This window comes from Zychaea mexicana, assembly GCF_025766255.1.
Source record: "Zychaea mexicana strain RSA 1403 chromosome Unknown BDB00scaffold_19, whole genome shotgun sequence".
In the NCBI taxonomy this organism is placed as follows: Eukaryota; Fungi; Mucoromycota; class Mucoromycetes; order Mucorales; family Lichtheimiaceae; genus Zychaea; species Zychaea mexicana.
In genome coordinates, this window is record NW_026516682.1 from 524,645 (window position 1) to 541,045 (window position 16,401).

The following is a 16,401-nucleotide window of genomic DNA, read 5'->3' on the forward strand; positions in this document are numbered from 1 at the left end:
GCTAATATTCATTATATTTTCGTGTATGGATGAGCTCCAGAATAAGGAGGTCGTGACAACCACGTAAAAGACTCATATTCATATAAAGCAGTGGCAGTACTATAGCAGCTAAGAAACTACAACATTTTGTTAACGGATAGATAAGGCACTGTATCTGAGTGTGCAAAAGTAAAGTCAAAGATTAATCCAGCCACCCATCCGATGTATATACTGCTGCAGCTGCTCAAAAGATGGTTATTCACTCTTTGTTTGCGTGTCTGGATGGATTGTTAGATTATGTGCTGGATGTAGACGGCGTGTCGAGTAAGATATCTCCTTTAGTCGTATGTCCAGTCTGGCCCAGGTCCGCATAAGTATATTTCTACGAAGTGATTATAAGCTAGTAGCTACTGCTTGTCACAATTAATTAGCATTCATCAGATAGTGAGCAAGATTTTTAAAGGCACTTTATATACCTTCAGGGGATTTAAGCAAAAGGAATAACAGAACAATAATTAGATCAGAGCAGTTTATAGTACCGGTTTGATTACTATTCGTATCGTTCAAGAGTATGTAAGTCAGAGGTGTATGTACGAGCATATGAGCCTTTCTAAGAGATACCAAAAGCTCGTAATATTATGTGGTGCTTAGTGGCTACGTGTGAAATTGCCGCTTTTCTTTTCTTTTAGAAAACGACCTGTTTTTTTTTATACTAGAAAAAGCATTAATATCAAGAAAGACCTTTTAAACATAACCTCCAGAAAAACGTAATCTTTCGCCAGCAGTGTATTGCAGTATAGTAAGAATACTGGCAATTACACGCGACAAAAAGAGCTTTTTTATATGCGTAGAGCAAAGTTTTATTATGTAGAACTTATATGGCTAATTCGAATGCTCAAAAAAAACATCATAGGCTGTGTGTTACATTTTCTAGAAGGAGGGCTTCGAGACAAAGACAACTTGTTTACCGAAGTTCCTGCCATGCATAACGTCAACAAAGGCTTGTGCTGCCTCGTCAAAGCCATCTGTTATAGTTTCACGATACTTGATCTTTTCATCCAACAGCCATTGAGTCACTTCCTTTTTGAATTGACCTTCCAGATGCGAGTAGTCCGTTACTGCGAATCCTTCGAGAGTAATGTGCTTGGGGATAATCTTGAACAAGTTGCGGATACCAACTTCCTTCTCCGCATTGTATGTTGAAGCCATGCCACAGCAAACAAATCTATATCAGAACGCGTCGATACATCTTACTCGTTAGCTTTCATAATTGACGCCTTTTCTTTTCGTGCTTAATACTGTTTTGTGCCGCTACAGAGTATTTGCTGATGTTTACCTTGCAAGGCGATTGGCACGCTCAATAGCGGCCTCCAATGTCTCGCCACCCACGTTGTCAAAGTATACATCAACACCGTTCGGGCATAGCTCAGCAAGTTTTTCACGCATATTGTCTGTCTTGTAGTTGACAACACCGTCGAAACCGGCTTCCTTCAGAAAAGCGCATTTTTCATCTGAACCGGCCGATCCCACCACGTGCAAGCCGAGCAGTTTGCCCATTTGTCCAACAAGCTGACCAACAGTACCCGAAGCGCCGGAGACGAACAGCGTTTCTCCTTTCTTGGGCTTACCGACTTCCAATAAACTAGAGTATGATTGTTAATCTGCTTGTAAGTAGAAGAACGTACACTCATGTAAAGAACTTAATGCGTCTACTTTTGATGGTAAAACTGGAGGGAAGATACTTTACCCAGCATAAGCCGTGTGGCCTGGCATACCCAAAATACCGACATAGTAAGACAACGGCAAGCCAGACGTTTTGGCCTCATTGCAAACAGCGAGCCATTCCGAGAAGGGACCTGAGGAGACAATAGTATATTCCTCGAAAGTCGTCATACCAACAACCAAGTCGTCTTTTTTGAACCGCGGATTGGTGGACTTTAAGACGGTCGAAGTGGTGATTCCATAGATCGGTTGCCCTACAGTATAGGAGGGAAAGTAGTCGCCGGGTTCGGATAGGCGCATAGGTCCTCTCATGAAAGGGTCCATAGCAAGTAAATGCACCTTGAGAAGAACTTGACCTTCTTGAAGAGGCGCGTCAAGATCTATCGTCGATGACGATTGAACAGCCAAATGTTCACCGGCAACAGGATAACCGGTAGGAAGAGACTTCAAAAAGACAAGTTGCTTGTTGGGAGTAAAGACCATACTGTTTATGTGGTAGAAGAGATAATTAACAAAAAGATGTTTGCTTTTGTTTTGCATGAACGGCTTTTATATTGTTGCCATAGATTACAATGCGGAATAATCCAGGTTCACGCCACAGCAATAGGGACGGGCACCAAGCTATCAATCAATCTTAAACTGGATGTATATAGATTGGCAATATCATGGTTTAAGCATGACGCAAGCTGAATGTCTGTATTTGGCATTTACTTACGCTTTCACGGAAACTTATATCCGCCCGTGGAAGTTTTCCGTGAAAAGGAAACTAAGCGTCAGCACTGCTATTTTTACAATTTTGGAGATTCACACCACAACACGATCGGCGAGCTATGTTTCCGGAACCGACCATCTATTATCTACTATCGTATCAACCTTGGCCGCTTAGAGGGTGATCTGACATATAAGAGGCGGAGACCCACACTAAAGTCAAGCAAAAGAAGACTTGAACGATGTTGTCGTAGGTTAAAATGCCTAATACCCCCAGGTTCACGGCGTATTAGGGACGGTATCAAATACTCTTTTTAATGCATTTCAGAAAGAATTGGATTGATAATATTGTGTATCAAGTGTGACGCAAGCTAATGCCTAAAATGTCTAATTTTGGCACTCGTACACTAGCTATACCCAAACCTGGAAAATTTCCTTGAAAAGGGAAAGGCAAGCGTCAGCACTCTTCTATTTTTTGCATCTTTGAGATTTCCATGCAAAATGCGGTCGGCGAGCTATTTTGCAGAGAACCGGCTACGATATGTTACTGTACCTAAGCTGGTCACTTGGAGAATGATTTAATCTCCTTACGTTCAACGTGTCACTGAGTATAATATGCGTCATACAAAGCCTAAGGCTTGTTATTGCATAAGGGCTGTGTGATGCCTCAGATCAGTCACAAAAGCAGTACGTCTTGATAAGATTGCCATGCAAGGAGGTTGTGGTATGGTGATACCAGTAGCTTTGATGGACTAACGCTCCTAGTAAGTTATATTCAACAAACATTACAGATGCTTGCTCAAGCCGAGAAGCTCGTACTTCTTTATATTTGGCCATAACAGCAATTCCAACTGTCAATACAGTTTTTGGTAGCACTACGTTATGGCATCCGCAGACTGTCGAATAACATCGTTCACCTTAGGGTATTGCCTCAACTCACGTTATTAACTGTGTATATCCCAATGATAAGGAGTTCACTGCACTTTAGAGCACCAGGTGTATTTTCCATATTGACTTGTATAAGATATGGTACATAGTAAAATCTTAACAAGCACTGTCAACAAATCCTGAGAAAATAATAAGTTTGGTCGTGTACCTAGAGTCACAGGGTCTTTTGTCATATTTTTGACTGCAAGTATACGCTCGCCATTCATCCTCAGATATTAAATTCCATCCTTCACTGAAATGTCTCTCTCTCTCTCTCTCTCATATGACTGCCTTAACAGATTGGAATCAATTCAAAGAATGACTATTCGGTGTAGTAGTGATTCGGTTGTTTGTTACTGAAATCGTGCGCTTATAGCGAGGTGTCAGGTTGGAATCCACCTTGTTTGAAACGGTCGAAAGATGTGTTTCACGCAAACACACAATATTGTGATCCAGTCACATATTAAGCAGATAACCTAAACACCTCGGTTGGGGCTGATCCCATGTTGCAATATCTGTTGTTATATAGGGTAAATAGGAGAACCATATAAACCGGGTACACCTCTAATCCCGCACGAGAATTGACGGCTTTGATCCGCATGAAAGACGACCTTTCTTTTTGTTGCTCCAGCATATCACTCTCGAGTTGGATGAGTATGTATGATCCGGTCATTAGTTGAATCACATCGTGGATTGGTCTTCCTCTTCCTCGTAAACACAAACTGGTCAAACGCCATAGCCGTACTCCCGAATCGAGCAAATAAGCAAACAGTAATACCGACAACGTGTGTTATCTGATATACAAATTAGCGGTATCATCCCAAAGACATTGGGCGTTTTTGTATGTATTTGTCCGTTTTTCTTTTCTTCTTTGCTTCTGATATTCCTGTTCTAGATAGCAATTCTTATTATTATTGTTGTTGTTGCTGCTGCTGCTGCTGCTTCTTTTCCCATTCTTCTGGTGTGTATGATTTCTATAAAAAATTGTTTTACAGCAGTATAAGTCAGTGAAGTACGTACGGCTCGTGGTCAAAAAAAAAAAAAAGGAGGTGGGGAGGAGTGCGAAGAGTAATATTAAAAAAAGCCAAACCTGTGAAAACGCGTGGACTTTACTAATCGGATCCTTGAGCATCTCATTGACCAATCGATGTCGAGCTAGTAGCTTTTTTTCACGGAAAATAGGCGATACAATAATCACTTCAAACATTTGACCGCAACCGCCAGATTGATCAACAACTTCCTAAGATATTTCGTGTATATCGTGAGTGGGGGATCGTTTTAGGTGTGTGTGAGTGTGTGTGTGTGTATTTAAAAAGTTAATGTGAAAGGTTGTCTTACAACATGCTCAGCTTGAAGCTGCTCAGTAATGGTTTCCTTGAGGGATTCGGCAGTGATTCCAGAATGAGGTGCTGACATGATTATGTGTCTTAAGTGTGTGTGTGTGTTTTTTGCAGCAAAGGTGTAAACTATAGCCAAAAATGAAAAATAAGATTTCGTGTCACATCATTCACCGAAAAGCAAGAATTTTTTATTTCTTTGACATTTCTGCTTGTTTCCTTGCTTAAAACGCTTGAGCTAGGTGAAGCCCGTCTCTCTTGCATAAGTGTAAGAAATAAGAATTGAATAGCATCAGCAGCAGCAGTAGCAGTGGTCGTTGTGGCAGTAGAATTGTTTATATCAAATCAACAACGTTGCAGGTTCTCCTGCATTCTTGAATGCAAGGAAGAAGGCCGTGCAATAATACCAAAGAAGCATGGTTTCATTAATGCATATCATTCGGTTTGTGCTGTTGCTGCTGTGGGCATAAGACGGCTCTCTGCTCCTTGTGATGGAGACCAAAGAGAAGGTTACGTACGAAAGCGAGCAGTGGGCCCAAGGCGGACAGGGGCCCTGTGGGTGGTAGGGTGGTGATGATGATTTCATTCAGTTGCCAAGATTCGCCACGTTGTTGCGCGGCAAGCGAAAATAATGGCATGAAACTTGCTTTTCCCTTTCCTTTTCTCTTTCCCTCTCTTGCTTTTCTTTACTTGCTCTATTCTCCACACACATCCTCGCGCACACACTTTACATATCCAAGCGCTCACCCTCACTTTCTACACATTTACTTGAATGTCCACACTTGATGAATAAACTAAAGTCGACATTCCTACGTACACACAGCACACGCCATTCGGATGACAGAAGGTCGCAACAGTTTGCAAAGAAACTCAATGCTGCGCAGTTTCGGCCGTACGACACACCCACAGCAAGCGATGGCCCACCTACTCTGCATCTAGATGAGCTGACCGAGCAGGAACAAAGTGCTTACCAGTCGTGGTGGAAAGACCTTGACCCCTTTTCCATCGGACATCTTGACAATGAAGCTGTTTTGAAATTCCTGAGAGGCTGCTGCCTTCCTGACCACAAGCTCGAGCAGGTAATAAACAGTCTTGTTGCCGTGTAAGGGGGAGTGGAGTACTGCCTTTGTGCGGTTTATCTTATTTCGTCAAGTAAACGAAAAAGCCAAAGAGAGGAGTGGAGCGCTAAAGAACAGGTGTTTACTAGATTTTGAGGTTCTTTGAGGATACTGTGGATGGGTTGGACGAGCTCCAGTTTTACGCAATGCTCAGATTAATTGCACATGCCCAAAATGGCAGGACAATCAGTCGCGATATGGTCTTTTTGGGAGGTAGCGTAAAATAGTCAAAGAAGGGTTTGTGCGCGTGCCTCTGAAGGAGGGGGATGGAAGACTCGTATTAGAACGGACGGCTTATGATGTTTGTTTTAGCGCCCGTACCTCGCTTCCAGACAAATGCCATCGATGCCTTAATAAAGCCGGCAATGAACGACCTAGCAACGCCACAGATGGAGCCCGCCACAGCAGCGACGCTGTCTAAATCCGCTCTAGGTAGTACAGGTGCATGGCCCTCGGCGACACAAGCGACCCGAAATTCCTGGATTGACACGACCACCACCACTGCTCGTCCACACCAGCAGCAGCAAGCACAGCAGCAGCAGCAGCAGCCGCAAAGACCAACGTCGTGGTACGTTGGTCAGCCGGCTATGCAACAGCCTGTGGATGTCTTTGTTCCATCTGCCCCCTTCATGTCTCCACCACAACAAGCACCGCCTCGACAGCAGCAGCAGCAGTCTTCAGTGACCAGCAGTAGTTGCCAATCACAGCACAACAGTGAGAGCTCATCTACTGCAGGCAGCAGCAGTCAGCAGCAGTTTAACCACGGATACCAGAACCAGCAACAACCGCAGCACATTCAACAAGGAACAGCGCCGTCTGCTCAGCACCCCTGGGGCCAGTTGCCATTGCAACCTACCACGTCTGCTGCGGTGCCAACCAAGACCGACACGCAGAAGTATACACATTCGCGATCTCGATCGGTGCCGTACTCCGTTCCACAGCCGCCGATACAAACAGAGCCAAAAACATCTGGTGAGCAGGAAAACTTGTTTGTGTTCGACACGGTCGCTGCCACGCCGACCAAGCAGCAACAGCAGCAGCAACGACCGGCACCGCTCACATCACGTGTCTCAATGGATGCTGATTCGTTTCAGAAACTCTCGTCCGCCATTGACACTGGCCAATCGCTCCTTCTGACCAAGAAATTTGTTCCACCCAAAGCATCAAACAATCCGTTCGAAAGCGCCATTGAGGAATCCCCAAAGAAGGAACCTGTTACAGCATTGACATATAGTCCATTTGCCGATGATGTACAGCAACCACTACCGCAACAGCAACAACAACCAAACCAGCAGCAGCAGCAACAAAACCAATCCAGCGCAGCAGCAGCAGCAGATCCAACAATAGCATTTCCCGACACGCCACCGCGGCAAGACAGCGTCGATTCACCGCAGGCCAGTGCGCCACCATGGCCAATAAGTAAAACAAACGATCATCCAAACAAACATAACATATACCCACCGCCTGTTCCTCCACAAGCGACCAAACCCGCATTCTTAAAATACGCTCGCAATGTAGTGCCGCCGAGCTATCTTCGTCGAACACGTAGCTATGGCACACGCGATCGAGCGCCCAGTGATCCTTTCAATTCCAATGATACTACCTCCTTCATAACTACCACTACTACTACTACTACCAACACTACGTTTAATTATAATGACATTGCAACACCAACAGCATCTTCTTCATCCACCGCATCTCCATTCTATTCCACCGAGCCACATTTCGGCACCAAGCTCTTCCGACACAGGTCAGATGGATCGTCCTTAATTCGGCGATGATCGGCCTGAATTGCATAATAAAAATAAGAAACATAGAGGAAAAATCTCCTCGTCAAATAGTAACAAAGGGCACGTGTTAACAATGTGGAACGATTTGACGTTTTTGCAACATCCGGTTTCTGCGAAAGAAGAAAGATATAAAAGAAGAGCCTTACAGTTGTGTTTTTGTGTTTCCTATCACACACACACACACACACATACACACACATCATCTTTATTATAAGCAACTACTACTACAAGTATGAAAACAGCAGTTATTCTCAGCGCACTCTGCCTTGCAACTGCAACCAGCGTCTCTGCCTTGGAAAAGATCATTGCTTATGCCGACAGTTTCACTGACAATGGCAATGACTACAAGCACAGCGGCTTCCCTGTCTCTCCTCCCTACTGGAAGGGCCGCTTTAGCAACGGTCCCACCTGGCTCGAGTACGTCGCAGACGAATTGGATGGCCACAAGGTGATTAACTTTGGCCACGGTGGTGCCCCCGCCGACAATGCCTACATGATGTCCGTCTTCAATGGGTACACTGTCCCTGGCACTGTCCAACAGGTCGAGCAACTTGAAGCCAACGGTACCCCCGATGATCTTTACATCATCTCCATTGGTTACAATGACTTGAACGGTATCATCAACCCTGACCAGTACAAGATTGTCAAGCCCGGTTACGGTGTCGAGGATGTTACCGGCGGCGTTGTCAAGACCGTCAACAAGTTGGTTGAAAAGTATGGCGCCAAGCACTTTTTGATCCAAAATTGCCCTCCATTCTGGCGCTGGCCCGTGGTCAAAGACGAGGACAAGGAGCGTGGCAAGGAATTGCAGATCGCCTATAACGAATTGACCAAGCAGGAGCTCGAGAAGATTAAGGGTATCGACGTGCAGTTCCAGGACATTAGCACCTTCTGGAACAACCTCTTGGATCATCCCGAGAGCCTTGGCTTGCGCACTGACAACGGCCCTTGCGACCCTGGTATTGGCAAAGACAACCTCTGCGATGATCCTGAGACTCACATGTACTTTGACAGCTACCACCCTAACAAGAAGGCTCACAAGGCTTGGGGTGAATGGGCTGCCGACGATCTCAAGAAGCGCTATGACCTCTAACTAGTTTAGATTCAAACTGCTATAGTCAGCTCTTTTTTTATCATTTCTTTTTTCAAAGATATATAGCTTCACTTATAACATACTTCCTGGTAACAAATTTGAATAAACCAATCTGACGTCTCCCTACATCAGCTTTTGGAACTTGGTTACTCTGCAAAACGATTGATCGCACGGGCTGTGTATGTGTCATGCATCCTTTTCCCTCTCTCTCTCTCTGTCTTTCTGTCTCGCTCTCTATATATTGATCACTTAATCACCAATAAAAGGCAGCAAGGCACTACGTGTCCATTCCATCAACTTCCTCTATACGTAGCATACATGGCGGCAGATATCTGCAATCAAGTTTGGCATCTATGTGTGTAGTTTGTGCTAAATAAGCTATACTAATTTATTGCTAGTAGGTAACTAGCATGCAAAATTATGAAACAGATACCAACCAGTTTGTACATAACCGATGTCCTTGAGTAGAAGTCGGTGATGGGCCGTATTAAGGAGGTACATGCGTCTGAACAATATCCTCTCATCGACATGTCTAAAGGTTGGGCGCTATCAAGTTAGAGCATATCGTGCACAGTGTGAAAAAGGTCAACCCCCAGCTAAGATCTCTTAAGCGTTAAGAAATTCTTGGACATGTGAATAAATTAAAAGCCCAAACGCCATATTGAGGTTGCACCAAATCTTTCCCTTTCTCCTCCTCACTTTCATTATGGCGCGCTGGACTGTCGCTGGTCTGCAGCAAGGCGTCGAGCATGCTGTCAATGGCATTATTCTTGTCGCACGCAACCCGAGTATTCGACAACACAAATTCATTCGCATCTTTCTCTACCTCTCCATTTTCTCGTTCCTTTTATTCGGCATTGTCCGACTTGTGATTGCGCTTCCTGTACAAATACTACGTCTTTTACTGTGGATCGGTGGCGGACACGATCGGCTCGGAGGAGCAGACGACGCCTTGGTCTCGGTCAATCGTAACCTAGGCGATCTTGTTTCCTCACTGCCGTTCCTGGTATTACTGTTCATGCGTTACCTGTATCCGAAACCGCTCGATGACCTATTCATGGAGTCCCTGCGCTATATGGATTCACTGCATCCCGAACGACCCGCTTACGCTTCAAACTTGTCAAAACGCCGTTATCGCAAAGAATACTGGACCAACATGAAAGGATACATGAAGCGCTCGTGGAAGAATTTGCGGCTCGGCATTCTCATCTTTTTGCTGTCACGGCTACCCATCGTTGGACAATTTGTATTTCCTGCAGCAGGTAGAATAGTAACCCGACTTTTTTTTATCATGACATGATCATCCTACTTTTTTCTAAAATTGTTGCTGTCGTTACTAATTGTGGATGCACCTTTATCAGGTGCCTATGCTACCTTTCGATCGTTGGGCCAAACCCAAGGAGCAGTTGTGGGTGTGTGCTTTTTATTCTTGCCTCGTTCGGCTACCATTGCTTTAATCCGGGCGCTTATTGGCATGCGCGCATTGATGCGTGAGTTGCTGGAACCGTATTTTGTCCGAATGAGCATGTCGCACAAGGAAAAACGGCGATGGTTCAGTGGAAGAAAGGATGTCTTGTTTGGCTTTTCGGCCATTGCATATATCTTGACAAGAATCCCTGTGGTTGGATTTGTTGGATTCGGCGTCGCGCAGGCTGCGTCCGCCTACATGCTCACTATCGTCACAGACCCTCCTTCACCGAATGGGTCCCCAAAGCAGCAAGCATCTACAGATAGCCTAGCATCATCCCCATCACCATCACCTCTTGCTGATAGAAAAGAGCAGCCATCAATCAACAAGGAAGAAGAGAATAAAAAGTCGATATAGGATGTTGTAAATAAAAACAAGGGGCAATGTGGTATAAGTTTTGATTAGAATTCTTTCTTCTTTTCATCGTAGCTGAGACCGCCGGGTCCAATAGAGATCAATAGGAGCAGGCCACCGACGATACTGAGCGTCTGGAAGAAATCGTATTTTACAAAGTCGCGTTGGGAACCAGACAGACCGGTCCAGTTATTGAGCAGCATATTCATGACGCACAGGAGAGATACCAGAAAAGTGGCAGACCAGCGTGCACGAAAACCAACAGCGACCATCACGCAGGCGGCAAAACCAATCAACGAAAAGGTCACCCGCAGGAAGCCCCATTCGCCGTTGAAGATAAAGCCCACGAACAAAAGAACTAGGAGAACACGGCCAGCGAGTTGGAAATATTTGTGTCGCTCGCTTTCTGACATTTGCGGCAATGCAAACATGGTCGAGGACTTTTGGCTCGAGTGGCGTCGTAAAAGCGATTCGGATAGGCAAAGCAGCAGACCGCCCATGATGGATAAATTCCGCAAGAAGAATAGCTACACACGCATGGTTAGCATGCAAGGTATGTTCGGTCTGTGCGTTTGTAGACAGCTTTCCCCTTACCATGTCAAAAACAAGGCCATACATCAAAGCTTGGGTGCCAACTACAGCCAAGAGAGCCACGACTGAAATCGTAACGTGACGCTTGGTGATAATAAAACTTGAAAAGACCAACATGCTCTATATGCCCTCCTTCTCAGTAACTCTTCTTCATCTACCCTCTTCTTTACTATTATTATACATACCGCAACATTGAGCACCAGGTACATGCCCGTCAGCACCCGTGGTAAGTGACATCGTTCTGACAAATAAGCAAGTTGGATGCCCCATTGTGCAACAATGCGCAGAGCATCCTCGTAAAATGTCGCGACAATCAGAAATCTGCTTATAGATTGAAGATGAGGTTTGATGGGTCGTGTCCAAGTGTCGATAACAAGTTCGATCTGATCTCCTGCTGTTTTTAGAGTTGAATCAAACGACATTGCATGTACAAAAGAAATAAAATAAGAAAAGTGAAAGGAACGGAGAGAGTGTGTCTGTGTGTAATTTGAGGGGAAAGAGAGAAACGAATCAGTTGGTCTATGATGTTACATATTCCGTATACATCGTTATTGTAGGTTGTTGCCTTATTATAGCTCATGAAAGCAGATTCTAGTCCAAACACACATACCTTTCAGTCGATACTTGAATTGGTTTTAAGTAACAGAAAGAATACGAGAAACGATCTTGTTCTGCTTAAAATTTGATATATCTTGAGCTTGAGCTGGTGGTCCGTGCACGTTATGACGGGAAGAAGTGAAGTAAAGAACGGATAACGCTTGCTAGTAGCGAAGCCAAAAGGTGTGCGACATATCATCACTTTTTACCTTTCTTTTTGTTTATCCAGGACGAGTGTCCCTGTGGGTGTACATAGTTGAAGGGAGCTAGTCGTGCACGACTGGCTCTTGCTCATCTTTTGTACAGTTGCAAAGTTCTTTGTTTCATCTTGGTTTTTTATCTTCCTCAAAAACTGAAAGCGAGAGTGTGTGCAAAGAGGTACGTATATGTTCGCCGCTGACAGACCTTTGTGCTATTTCTTTTATTTGTAGGAACTGTGGAGGAGTAGGTTCTGTCGGGAACTGAGGCTTGTGGACAAGAAAGGGAAAGGTGTAGGTTCTGCCGGGAACTGAGGCTTGCGGAAAACAAGGGAGGGCAACCTCCCTTGTGGGTACGTATATGTTCGCCGCTGACAGACCTTTGTGCTATCATATTTCTTTTATTTGTAGGAACTGTGGAGGAGTAGGTTCTGTCGGGAACTGAGGCTTGTGGACAAGAAAGGGAAAGGTGTAGGTTCTGCCGGGAACTGAGGCTTGCGGAAAACAAGGGAGGGCAACCTCCCTTGGGAACGGAGGATTCATAAAAGTCGGTCGACTTGTCAAGCAACATTAAATAAACTTGGTTTCTTATTGTACTTTCTTAAATAATGTAATTGTAACTATTGGGCAGATCGAGTGACGATTGTAATAAACGCGATCTTTTTCTTTATATATCTTCCTACTGCCATTGCGCTGGGTACTTGATGGTGCTTTCTCTGGAGCAGTTATGTAGTTGCAAATGAGCCTTTTTGTGCTTAAGTCGTCGAAAACCCATAGGCTGTGCATTCGCATGTGTGCTCTCAAAAACAATACAGTTGGTTTACCTTCACGACTATACCAACAATGATTGCAAATTGCTGGTGGCAAAATAAAAAACCGTATCGCAAAGCAAACAGACCATCCTCATATTCACATATACACGAACCAGATCGCCAACCCAAACTTGCCTTGTATTCTTTGCAGTATAAAAGGCCCAGTACATAAGCTCATTAGGAAAGTTATTTTCGATCGGTTGAGTATGCCAGGCGTTACAATCTGAACCCACCGAAATCGACTCAATATCGTCTCTATTATGTCTTGTGGAAGACATGTCATTTGTGAAAAGCCCTTGTCACCGTTCAAATCACATGGTGCCGGCCCAATTGTGATAGTAGTATGCACATAATTGCAGCCAGCACTTCTTTCAGCGATAGTTTCCGGTACCTACGATCATGTTGGTAATCTGCAAAAAATCAACAGATACTACCATTCCAATAATTCGAATAAAAGATCATTATAAGAATATTTTGGTTTATACTATAGACAGATATTCATCCCATACGCTCTTTTATTTCGCAGTACAATACGCACTATGTATGAAAATGTGAATACAAAGTATATTACATTGATCTGTTACTGTATTGCCCCACCCGAGCAATCGTATGTGGTGTTGATTATTTCTAATTTTCTGACTCTTATATTTGTTCGTTGCCTTTGTTGTTACTGTAGTGTCGACGACTTTCTCACAGAGGCAGGATGGATTGTGTGGGCACAACGACTTGAGGAAACCAAAATACTGAATCTGGAACTGACAGCCGTGAAAGGTGTTACTGGTGCTGTCCTTGAGCATTTTGAACAAGTCGAAAGCTCGGTGCTATTGCGTGTTTCACGGATCTATAGTCTCACCAATGCAGGCATCAATGCTTTTCGTATCATTGAAGGATCTAGTAAAAAGATTGAAGTCGTGGGGTGTTCAGGATTATCTCGGACAGATGATCTTCGTATGCCATACAACATATTTTTAATAATTGAGTACCATTGCGGTGATATTTGCAGTCTGGCTTGTACTTTTATTTATAATGAGCTGATAAACAATATTGGCAGCATGTTTAATTAATCAGTTTTCCAGGTTGGATTGTTGTGATATCTGTATAGTCAAGCATCGACTTGAAATGTTTACATATACACTTACTAGATCCAGGATTGATGGAAAGGCAGCACGATGTGGATCTGGTCGGCAGCGAGTCTGGTGCCCTTTCAAACCTGAGCGAAAGCACAGACTAATTTTTTTTGGTTACCCTATGCTTTCCTTATATATCAGAAATGCTTGTGTACCTCTTTTCGTCACAAAAGGGATCACCTCGCACTCTATATGATATAGTCTCTGTGACAGAAGAGAGAAAAAAAAATGAAGTGAGAATATTCTTTCTTCCGTTATTGAATAGAAAGACCATCGTCGCCTCCTCCCCTCTCCCTTTATGACCAAAAAAAAGCAGTCTGTATGCTGTATGTATGCGCATACGCGCGTTCCTGTTCATGTCGGGCAGTGGATTTTTAATGCCCGGTATTTGGATTTCATTGGCCAACGTGCTGCTGCAACTATACTCGAACCGCTTTGAGAGTTATACTACGCAGAGGACTTATTGGAGTCAAGTTTACTGACAAAGGTCAATATTTATGGTAAGCGGGAACATTATCATCTTCCACATGCTAGGATATATACGGGATCAAGAACATCTTAAAATATAGCGATTCCCGGAAAGTGTTCCTCATATTTTCTGGGCAAATTCTAACTACAGTACTTTGTCTGTTTAAACTCTATATGTAACAAACTCATGAGCAGTTGTTCAGTAAATGAACCCAGTGTCTTAAGCTTGATGCTTACCAAACGAACAACAATACGATAGCAAGCTCAAAACGCCAGAGAAAAGGCAAGCCTGATACAAGACGCTGGAGTGCTACTGTGTGCTGTCAACCAAGATATAAACATCACCCTAGTAAGCTTCCTGAATCCCAACTCCGCTCAATGGATTGGATAGCATTGTAATACCCTGCAGATGCGGTAACGAATAAACAACAGCATTCAGGATGTCTAGATTATATAACTAAAGTCATCCTGGCAATAGCAACATAGAGAGCAAAAGCTAGTTCAGTCTTCCTTACTCTCAAAGAAAGAAAAAAAGAGATGCAAACGAATTATTGAAAAGTAATATGCAAAAGGCAACCATGACTGAATCAACCCACACTTGTGACAAGCATTTACTGACGTGAGTCAGCAGGAAGCAAAGGTAGTCTAGGAACGAGGAGCTCAGGAAGAGCGCAACACAGATCTTTCTTCTTTGGATAGTGACAAGTGATGTGTGTGTCAAACCTCGAACGTTCCAACAGCTTTCCCTTGAAACGAAAACTCCGTAGAGTGAAAGCGCATTGTTACGCAACGATTTGGCCAATTTACTTGGTACTCAAAGTGCACAAAGGAATGGCGGGTGAACAAGGTGATCAATGGAGCAACGAGTTACGCGCAAAAGGGTCAAAAGATGTACAGTAAGAAGTCATCGTTTATGGTGTTATTCTTCTGATCGTCCCAATGGATCTTGAAAGCTGCTAAAAAAAACGTAGAACCCGCACAAAAACAAACGAACCGATTAACTTTATCAGCAGCAATGAAAATCAATGAAGGGTGAGTCAGTTTCACTAGCGGCAGCGTATACTTACCATGAGCGGTCAGCTTATCTGCGGCAGCACACTTGGATAGAGTATGAATTCGGAGTGGATGGAGGGAGGTTACACGGCGTAGTTCAGAGGGATGGCGAAAATTATAAAGCAACAGTAGACAAGCACGCTTCACAGTAAAAGATAACGATCTTTTTTTATATACTGCAGCGTTGGAGTCAAGTGTGTGTTGTATCTATTCCCGCACACAGCACATGCAATCAAAAGATACTGATCAAATGGAATAGTCTGTGGACTACGCTCTATACTCATGCTGTTTACCTTGTTGGGTGAAGAATAGAAACTGGCTGCTGGGAGGATCGTGTTCTTAATGTTTACTAATGCTGGATCAGGAACAACTGATGCCGTAGAATCTGTTAAGTTGTTTACCTTGTCAATCACTCCTGTATTGCCATTTGATTGCTCACAGAAAAGCATTTCTTCCGTGAATCTACATGCTCATTCACATTCGTGTCTTTGTTTTCGCTTGACACGGTGCCGTGCACGGACCCCCTCACAACCAAGCGGCGACAGCATCGGAGGTACAGCAGCCCATGGTGAGAGACACGTACCACTACCGCCGAAGCACGCTTGTCTACTTGACCATCAGTATACCACTTCCTTTCATTTCCTTTGGTGCTGTATCTTTTGTTATGCCATAGTAGGCAACCCACAAGTTGATACGCAACCCGTTATCTGGGCCAATGAGAATTCACGGGGATTTGAAGTCCCGAACGAGAAAAATGTCTATATAAAGCGAGCAATTTCGCCTTTCTTTTTTCTCTTCTCTTCAGTTCGTTTTGGTACAGCTTTGGTCTGTAGTACAGATGCACTGCTCTGTGCCATGATCGGGTCATTGCTTGTGCTGGCTATTGTCATAATTCTTCTGATGATCGGCAGATTCAGTGGTCCGCTCTGAAGAAAATTTGCAATATATACCAGTGGGAATGTGGTCATATACTCCGGCAGCCGATCGTGAACCTTCGGGTGCATGTGATGCCAACGGTATATGTTGGGATAATTGAAACGAACTTTTTTTTTATTATTTA

At 44.0% G+C, this 16,401-nt stretch overlaps 8 protein-coding genes across 8 annotated transcripts; 5 read left to right on the plus strand and 3 right to left on the minus strand.

Moving 5' to 3' along the window:
- Positions 1–824: 824 nt before the first annotated feature.
- BDB00DRAFT_927347 (uncharacterized protein) lies at positions 825–2,205 on the minus strand. Its single transcript, XM_053128878.1, has 3 exons — positions 1,727–2,205; positions 1,316–1,621; positions 825–1,204 (listed from the first exon to the last, which is right to left on the minus strand). Exons 1-3 carry the CDS (start codon positions 2,182–2,184, stop codon positions 910–912), a joined length of 1,059 nt encoding a protein of 352 aa, XP_052982014.1. The 5' UTR covers positions 2,185–2,205; the 3' UTR covers positions 825–909.
- Positions 2,206–3,820: 1,615 nt separating this feature from the next.
- Positions 3,821–4,823, minus strand: BDB00DRAFT_954151 (bola protein). The gene is made up of 3 exons (XM_053129630.1): positions 4,675–4,823; positions 4,427–4,576; positions 3,821–4,310 (listed from the first exon to the last, which is right to left on the minus strand). Exons 1-3 carry the CDS (start codon positions 4,750–4,752, stop codon positions 4,248–4,250), a joined length of 291 nt encoding a protein of 96 aa, XP_052982015.1. The 5' UTR covers positions 4,753–4,823; the 3' UTR covers positions 3,821–4,247.
- Positions 4,824–5,458: 635 nt separating this feature from the next.
- On the plus strand, positions 5,459–6,018 carry BDB00DRAFT_759794 (uncharacterized protein; the record flags this gene model as incomplete). Its single annotated transcript, XM_053119159.1, has 2 exons — positions 5,459–5,752; positions 5,881–6,018. The coding sequence occupies 2 exons, from the start codon at positions 5,459–5,461 to the stop codon at positions 6,016–6,018; spliced, it is 432 nt and encodes a 143-aa protein (XP_052982016.1).
- Positions 5,934–7,692, plus strand: BDB00DRAFT_214262 (uncharacterized protein). The gene has a single exon (XM_053116492.1). It carries the CDS (start codon positions 6,088–6,090, stop codon positions 7,570–7,572), a length of 1,485 nt encoding a protein of 494 aa, XP_052982017.1. The 5' UTR covers positions 5,934–6,087; the 3' UTR covers positions 7,573–7,692.
- A 121-nt stretch (positions 7,693–7,813) lies between these two features.
- Positions 7,814–8,674, plus strand: BDB00DRAFT_786254 (SGNH hydrolase-type esterase domain-containing protein; the record flags this gene model as incomplete). Its single annotated transcript, XM_053120593.1, has 1 exon — positions 7,814–8,674. One exon carries the CDS (start codon positions 7,814–7,816, stop codon positions 8,672–8,674), a length of 861 nt encoding a protein of 286 aa, XP_052982018.1.
- Positions 8,675–9,380: 706 nt separating this feature from the next.
- On the plus strand, positions 9,381–10,412 carry BDB00DRAFT_742435 (uncharacterized protein; the record flags this gene model as incomplete). Its single annotated transcript, XM_053118476.1, has 2 exons — positions 9,381–9,936; positions 10,036–10,412. Coding segments are annotated over 2 exons (933 nt in total), but the record flags the coding sequence as incomplete, so codon positions are not given.
- A 131-nt stretch (positions 10,413–10,543) lies between these two features.
- On the minus strand, positions 10,544–11,509 carry BDB00DRAFT_759927 (SURF4 family-domain-containing protein; the record flags this gene model as incomplete). The annotated part of the gene is made up of 3 exons (XM_053119174.1): positions 10,544–11,023; positions 11,091–11,207; positions 11,273–11,509. 3 exons carry the CDS (start codon positions 11,507–11,509, stop codon positions 10,544–10,546), a joined length of 834 nt encoding a protein of 277 aa, XP_052982020.1.
- A 1,723-nt stretch (positions 11,510–13,232) lies between these two features.
- BDB00DRAFT_937536 (uncharacterized protein) lies at positions 13,233–14,124 on the plus strand (the record flags this gene model as incomplete). Its single annotated transcript, XM_053129255.1, has 3 exons — positions 13,233–13,300; positions 13,370–13,587; positions 13,836–14,124. 3 exons carry the CDS (start codon positions 13,233–13,235, stop codon positions 13,922–13,924), a joined length of 375 nt encoding a protein of 124 aa, XP_052982021.1. The 3' UTR covers positions 13,925–14,124.
- Between the last annotated feature and the right edge of the window lie 2,277 nt (positions 14,125–16,401).